Source organism: Solanum pennellii, chromosome 5, assembly GCF_001406875.1.
Source record: "Solanum pennellii chromosome 5, SPENNV200".
NCBI lineage: Eukaryota > Viridiplantae > Streptophyta > Magnoliopsida > Solanales > Solanaceae > Solanum > Solanum pennellii.
This window is the reverse complement of record NC_028641.1, coordinates 7218506-7227076: the sequence shown is the minus strand read 5'-3', so window position 1 is coordinate 7227076 and position 8571 is coordinate 7218506. Positions and strand designations below refer to the sequence as shown.

At 33.7% G+C, this 8571-nt stretch overlaps 1 protein-coding gene across 4 annotated transcripts in view; it reads right to left on the bottom strand.

Moving 5' to 3' along the window:
- Window positions 1-8143, bottom strand: part of LOC107020599 — a 13332-nt gene extending 5189 nt beyond the window's left edge. The window contains exons 1-4 of one of the 4 annotated variants that reach the window (XR_003578491.1): window positions 7878-8143; window positions 7331-7761; window positions 6428-6553; window positions 3650-3794 (exon numbers count right to left, since the gene is read on the bottom strand). Coding sequence is in view for 2 of the 4 variants with exons in the window: in XM_015221032.2 (XP_015076518.1) it covers window positions 7205-7761; window positions 7878-8031 (711 nt within the window). In the remaining 2 variants the exon portion in view is untranslated. Of the gene's footprint in view, window positions 1-3649; window positions 3795-6287; window positions 6554-6959; window positions 7762-7877 lie in introns of those variants that run through there. The other 3 variants (XR_001456950.2, XM_015221033.2, XM_015221032.2) reach the window with 3 other exon arrangements.
- Between the last annotated feature and the right edge of the window lie 428 nt (window positions 8144-8571).

Sequence of the window (8571 nt, the reverse complement as noted above, 5' to 3'; positions counted from 1 at the left end):
CAAAGGGGCATTGGTGATTGCAAAAGGAGTTGCTCGTGGCACGTTATACAGGACAAATGCAGAAATATGCCAAGGTGAATTAAATGCGGCTCACGAAGAAAATACTGCAGATTTATGGCATAAAAGAATGGGTCTCATGAGCGAGAAAGGATTGCAAATTCTTTCCAAAAAGTCACTCATCTCTTTTGCCAAAGGTACAACGATAAAATCGTGTAACTACTGCTTATTTGGTAAACAACATAGAGTCTCATTTAAGACATCATCTGAAAGAAAGTCGAATATACTTGATTTGGTATATTCTGATGTTTGTGGTCCAATGGAGATAGAATCGATAGGAGGTAATAAATACTTTGTTACCTTTATTGATGACGCTTCTCGAAAATTGTGGGTTTATATCTTGAGAACCAAAGATCAGGTGTTTCAAGTATTTCAAAAGTTTCATGCTCTGATAGAAAGAGAGACAGGTCGAAAGCTAAAACGTCTCCGAACCGACAATGGAGGTGAGTACACTTCAAGAGAATTTGAAGAGTACTGTTCAAACCATGGAATCAGACATGAAAAGACAGTTCCTGGAACCCCACAACACAATGGTGTAGCTGAGAGAATAAATCGCACCATTGTTGAGAAGGTGAGAAGCATGCTCAGAATGGCTAAATTACCAAGACATTCTGGGTGAAGCAGTTCGGACAGCGTGTTATCTTATCAATCGTAGTCCATCAGTTCCGTTGGAGTTTGACATTACGGAGAGAGTTTGGACCAACAAAGAGTTGTCTTACTCGCACCTAAAGGTGTTCGGTTGCAAAGCTTTTGCACATGTACCGAAGGAGCAAAGAACCAAGCTAGATGATAAATCAGTTCCTTGCATATTCATCGGATATGGAGATGAAGAGTTCGGGTACAGACTATGGGATCTTGTAAAGAAGAAGGTCATCAGAAGTAGAGATGTAATCTTTCGAGAAAGTGAAGTTGGAACTGCTGATGATCTATCCGAGAAGGCCAAGAAAAAGAATGGTATAGTTCCTAATCTTGTTACCATTCCTTCTTCTTCTAACCATCCCATAAGTGCAGAAAGTATGATTGATGAAGTTGCTGAGCATGAAGAGCAACCTGATGATATTGTTGAGCAGGGGGAGCAACCTGGTGATAATACCGAGCAAATGGAGTACCCAGAAGAAGAACAATCTCAACCTCTGAGGAGATCAGAAAGACAAAGGGTAGAATCAACCAAATACCCTTCCTCAGAGTATGTCCTTATCAATGATGAAGGTGAGCCAGAAAGTCTTAAGGAGGTGTTGTCTCATCCAGAAAAGAGCCAATGGATGAAAGCCATGCACGAAGAGATGGGATCTCTACAGAAAAATGGCACATACCAGCTAGTTGAACTTCCAAAAGGAAAAAGACCACTTAAGTGCAAGTGGGTCTTTAAACTCAAGAAAGATGGAAATGGCAAGTTGGTGAGGTACAAAGCTCGATTGGTTGTAAAAGGCTTCGAACAAAAGAAAGGTATTGATTTTGATGAAATTTTTTCACCTGTTGTCAAAATGACTTCTATTCGAACTATTTTGAGCATAGCAGCTAGTCTAGATCTTGAAGTGGAGCAATTGGACGTGAAAACTGCATTTCTTCACGGAGATTTGGAAGAAGAGATTTATATGGAGCAACCAGAGGGATTTGAAGTATCTGGAAAGAAACACATGGTGTGCAAATTGAATAAGAGTCTTTATGGGTTGAAACAGGCCCCAAGGCAATGGTACAAAAAGTTTGACTCTTTCATGAAAAGTCAAACGTACACAAAGACCTATTCTGATCCATGTGTATACTTCAAAAGATTTTCTGACAACAATTTTATTATTTTGTTGTTATATGTGGATGACATGTTAATTGTAGGACAAGACAAAGAGCTGATTGCAAAGTTGAAGAAAGATTTGTCCAAGTCATTTGACATGAAAGACTTGGGCCCAGCACAACAAATTCTAGGGATGAAGATTGTTCGAGAACGAACAAAAAGAAAGTTGTGGCTATCTCAAGAGAAGTACATTGAACGTGTACTAGAACGCTTCAACATGAAGAGTGCTAAACCTGTTAGCACGCCTCTTGCGAGTCATCTGAAGTTGAGCAAACAGATGTGTCCTACAACAAAAGAGGAGAAAGAGGGAATGGCTAAAGTTCCTTATTCTTCAGCAGTGGGGAGTTTGATGTATGCGATGGTGTGTACAAGACCTGATATTGCTCATGCAGTTGGTGTTGTTAGCAGATTCCTTGAAAATCCTGGAAAAGAACACTGGGAGGCAGTTAAGTGGATACTCAGGTATCTAAGAGGTACCACAAGAGATTGCTTGTGTTTTAAAGGATCTGATCCAATCTTGAAGGGCTATACTGATGCTGATATGGCAGGTGACCTCGATAATAGAAAATCCACTACTGGATATTTGTTTACATTTTCAGGGGGAGCTATATCATGGCAATCAAAGTTGCAGAAGTGTGTCGCACTCTCTACAACTGAGGCAGAATATATTGCAGCTACTGAAGCTGGCAAAGAGATGGTATGGCTGAAACGATTTCTTCAAGAACTTGGATTGCATCAGATTGAGTATGTCGTCTATTGTGACAGTCAGAGTGCAATAGACCTGAGCAAGAACACCATGTACCATGCAAGGACAAAGCATATTGACGTGAGATATCACTGGATTCGTGAAAAGATAGAGGACGGATCTATGCAGGTCATGAAGATCCCTACTAGTGAAAACCCTTCAGATATGCTGACCAAGGTGGTATCAAGGGACAAGTTTGAGCTATGCAAAGAACTTGTCGGCATGTACTCAAGCTAGAAACCTAGAGCTACCTCCTTCAGGGTGAATGGGTCTGGAGGGGGAGATTTGTGGAGTCCATACCCATTGTAGATAAACATAGCAAAAATGGTTGAATTTTGTTTGTTGATTATTGTTAAAGTCAACAAAAATGTTGCAACAAAATTCAAAGCTCACCATTTCTTTTTTCAACTAAAATCTTAGCAAGATTTCTACATAGGTGAAAATGTTGAAATCTTGTGTTTCTTGTGATGTCATTGGTGACATCATTAGGAGTAGATTTTCCTATAAATAGAGAGCTCTTGCTCATTTCAAAATACACCAAAAAAAAAAAAGGAATTACAAAGGAGAGAAAAGAAGAGTGAGGCATCACAGAAGAAAATAATCTGTGAGGAAAAATAGAGAGTGTGAGCGGTATTGTAGTGAGGTGGAAAAATCAAAAGAGTGTTATTTCTTTTGAATGTGTAGTGGTCTTTGGAGTTTTACTCAGACATACAAGTGTAAAATCCTTACTATAGTGATATTCGTTGCTCCTCTCGGGTCGTGGTTTTTCCCTTATTTAGGAGTGTTTCCACGTAAAATCTTGGTGTCATTATTTCTCTTTTATTCTCGTTGATTAACCGTATTGTTGTGTTCCGCATTTGTTGCCTTTATTACCGCAAATATTATTTCTGTTACGGATTTATTCCCAACATACACGACATAATGCACGCAGGACTCCACATATGACATAAACTTGCCATGTAGGGTGCCACGTAGGACGAATGTGTCTATTTATTTAATTTTATATAAGTTGAAGCGTCCACTTATGAACATCCAAAATTAAAGATCATAATTACAAATTGATACCAAATTTAGGATCATATTCATGTATTATGCCTTTAATATGATACAAGTTGTACATTGTTTCTTGCTAGACTTTATTTGGATGGGAAAGTGAATCTCATCTCAAGACTTTTGAACTTCTTCATATTTCTTGTCGTATTCCTATTGTCATTTGTGAGAAACAGATATTGAGTTTAATTCTATCTCAAAAGTAGCTTCAATGAATGATTGTTCAAGCCATATAAAGTTTCAATCATCTCATTAATCACTGTGGAACATTTTATTATTCTTCAACTCCATTCTTATCATCTCCCTAAACTTTATACATTTGTAGTGTCGTCTTTTCTTTTCTATTTTGTTTGCTATTGAGTTTCAAATCTGACTAATTTAGATTTGCGTCAGAAAGTTCCACATTGAGGTAAAACATTTTCTAATAAAGGTGACTCCATATCGAAGGAGACTCGAACCAAGACATCTAGTTAAGGATGATCGAATATTTAGCTTGTCACTTCACCATAATCCTTGTTAGTGAAATTATGACATTTGAAACTCTTTTTAGTACCAACAAGAAAAAAAAAATTTCACAACCAAAGGTATGCTGCAGTGGATAAGGCTACTCTCACCAGAGGTCTTGCGTTAGAACATTGAATATAAAAAATTACCCGATAAAGAGTATTTCCTCCTTAATGTGGCTTTACACAACACGAATTTAAAATAGTCGAACTTCAATATGAAGATTCAACAACGTATAGAACTCCAAAAGAAAAATATAAAAGCTTTTCAAAGTAAAAAATTATGATCAACAATTTGAAAGTAAATGTAGAGTATTAGTAATTTTTTTTCTTATGTATGATAATTGAATTTCATCTACTAGAATAGTCAAGTCATGAAATTATTCTAGTTTAACTATGTCACTATTAGAAAGGATGTTTTTCTCACAAATGAGTGATTCTCTCTCTTTTTCTTTTTTTTTTATACAAACATTTCACCATCTTAGTCAAAGAGAATTCAAAACCTTTTTTCTTTTGTCTTTCTACTAATGTGTTAAGATCATAAAAGATCAGGCATTGGTGGGGTAGCTTTACCTTAAACCACTTTTTCTTTATCTTCATCAAATCATTTCCCTCCTCTCTTCTTTTTTTTTTATTTTTTCAATTTTGAAATATTTGCTTTATTCATTTGAATAGACTAAGAAATTGGCTAACTCCACAATTTATGGTGATATTTTTCCTCCACATCTCCAACGCCAAAAAGAAAAAAAAAAGTCCTTTTCTTCACTTTTTTTAAAAAAAATTATTATCCTTTATTTTCATTATAATAATAATGATAATTGGACTTTTTAATCTCTTTACATAGAATGGCTCTTTTCATTTACAGGTTGTCATGGACCCATGGTGATGGAACTATATTTTCTTCACTTCAATAAAGTTCTCAAAGTTTTTATAAATACATAAACATATAAACGTACTTTTTAAGTTAGATTCAACTCATATTCATATTCTTCAATATTAGGTGTAGATGAGCATATAAAATTGAACTAGTAAATACATGTGTCTTACATCACGTTTCAAGTGATTGACACGTAGAATACATATATGTACTTGTTTAATTTTATACAAATTTATATTCCTACTTATTTAGATTCAAAATTTGAGGACCTAAAATCCTATTGGAGTCAAATTAAAGAAAACGTTTTTTGTATCATACCTTTTATAGAAGAACAAAACTTAATTTTCCTCCAACCGCGATATCCAATTTAGATCATTTAATTTTTTGTCACTAAAAGCTCTTTTTTCTCCCCTTTATAATATGCTAATAAAGGAAAACCACCAATTGGAACAATTGTTCATGAATAGTTATAATCAGTAGCAAGTAAGCAATGAAATATCAACCTATATTATAAATTTAAGTAAGACAAAATAGGAGGCTAAATATCATGATTCTTTCGAAGCTTCTTCTAATTAGAAAAAAAAAAGGTTCTTGGGAGTAATGACTAAATTAAATATGCATTACTAATTAAGAAAAATTACTCTTAATATAAGCCCTAGAAAAGTCACATCAAATGAAGCACAAGTTGTATCGTGTGTGAAAAGGTGATAGAGATTTGAGATAATAATATATACAAGGACTTTAGAACTTTGATATGAGTATCCTAAATGTAATTTTCGTATTATAGGCAAATATTGTATTAAACTTGTATGTACATCGTTATCGATTTAATTATCACAAGTATGCACTTTTGTGGCAATAATTGTACGAGCCATATAGTTTAAATTTTTTTTAAAAAGATAACGAACTTCTTTAAAATGATCAATTCATAGAAGTTAAAAACTCTTTACTACCTTTTACTCTCTCCGTCAGATATTATTTATTATGTTACGCTTTTCGAAAGTTAATTCGATATTTTAAACAAAAAAAATTAGATATTCTAAAACTATATGAAAAGTACTCTAAATTGCAATTTTTTTGCGTATCAATATGATGAAAAAATACATCTTAACATGTTAGTCAAAGTTTTTATAGTTTGACACTAAAAATAGAAACCATGACAAACAATAGCGGACGGAAGGAGTATGTTCAATGGAGCATTTATAGTAGTTATTTTGCATATACTCAAACAAAATTTTTGTGATTCAGTGAATAAGTATTTCTTCATTTTTAATTAGAGTTATCAATTTCAAGGCTTAGGAATGGACTCATCTTTGATAAAGAGCACTTCAATTATAAGTAGAACTTTTTGAATATTTGTATCGACTTTAATTTAAAAAATAAACACAAAGACATGTAATAATTACCTAGGTACAACTCTTCTTCATGTAGCATTCAGACCAAATGACTCGACCACTTAATTCCCATCTTGAGGTTAGTAAAATTTTGCGTCTAAATGAAAGAGAGTTTCACTTGATTTCATCATCATATACCTGCAATACACAATTAAAACTTAGCACCAAAAAAGAGACGTGATATAATTGCACATCATGATACAATATACTAACACATAAAAAAAATGAAAGGACAAAATACCGAACATGATAATAATAACATATTTAGTAAAATTTTATATCGTAAATTTTACCTTTGAGGCAGAAAAATACTAAAAAGACAAACATAAAGAAGTAAAAAGAATAATATAATTACAAATAAGGGACAACATGAAAAATAAATAATATCAACGTGTATGACAGTCGACAGACAAATAGAGAAAAAAATTAGAGGGGAAGCAAATATGATATAGGACTCATTTTAGTGATTGGAAATTGCTAATTAACAAGATTAAAACTATAAAAAAAATATTATTTTTTTTTTTTAAAAAAAAGAGATTTAACGTGGTGAATATCCATCCATGGTACTACTATAGATCAATGACAAATTATTAAAAAACAAAATTGGACCCTCAATATATATGACACAATAACTACCAATTTGTTATTGACATATACACTCTCTTCTTACATAAAAATATATATATATATCATCCTCTTTTTTTTTTCTTGATGGGGTTTTCTTTTTTCTCTATATAAAAAGTATATATATGTTCCAATATTGCCCTTGTCCATTGAAAATATCAAATGTTATTGCCAATATTGGTTGCCATGGTGAACCAAATAAATATGTCTACTATTATTCCCATGACTATGATGATAAGCATATTGAGGAATCTTGGCCGTGACTTTCTCATGACAAATAGGAAACATCACCGGTGACGATCTTGTTCTAATATGACGTATGCGTCCGCTAATTGTTTCATCTAAAGAATTCCGTGCCATTTTCTTATATGGTCTTGGACAATCATGATGCCTCGTTGACGTAGGAGGGCTAGTCACGGTTGAACAAAATGAACTTGGTGATGACGTGGCATCAGGGTTGCTGATAGTGGTACTATTGGTAGATGAGGTAGAAGCAATAGAAGGTGTAGGAGATACAACTTTTTTTGTGGATTTTGGTGGATATAAAAAAGCCCTCATCTTGAGAAACGATGATATTTTTGAAACACGATCATATTCTTCGATTAAATTGGCTAAATCTTCGTCGGATGTTATCGATACAAGAGCATCTAGATCTTCGTTTGGTAACTGACATCTTAAACTCACGGACGATCCACACATCTCCCCTAGCTTCACTAATAGTTCTGAAGAAAAAAAAATCGTATATCTAAATTAATAAAAAATGTAACATACACATATAGAATTAAATCAAATCAATGGAGCACAAAATTATGAATCATACGATGAAATAAATAACAACCTGTGAATGAAATGGAACGATCAACGGAGAGGACACGAGTTTCGCCACCATAATACCGGAGTTTTCCATCGGTTTGACGGGGGATAATCTTGCCACCATAGCTACAAAGGAATTTTAGAGGAAAATTATGGGAATTAATGGATGGACTAACCATTTTTTTTTCCTTTGTATTTTGCAAGTATTGGAGATATTATAAGTTATAATTTAAGGGGTTTTGAGGAGGCCTTAGTTGGTTGTTCAAGCCTAAGTAAGGTTACCTTTACCACTTATTTATAGAGTTTTTTTTTTTTTTTGGGAATGGGAGAAGATAAGAGGAAAATAGGACCGGGTCGGGTCGGGTTAGAAAAACCCAGAAAGAGACCCACGTCACCTAAGATTCCAATATTGGTTGGGGCCCTTGTTAGTTTAATTAAGATTTCTTTTTTCTTTTTTTGTCTTTCAAAGTTCAAACAAGTGGTGTCCAAAATGGTTGAATTGTAATCACAATTAATAGCATTTTGGTTACTAGATTACGAATTTGTATTTCAAAGTAAACTTTACTATCATATGGCTGATATAACATCATATTACTAAATTTCTTGGGTCACTGGATTGGAATTATATCGAGATTTACATCTTCTTTTTACATCATTTGATGGTGATCAAATATTTATTGATTTGATTAATTCAGTATGGAGTTATATGTTGTCCATTT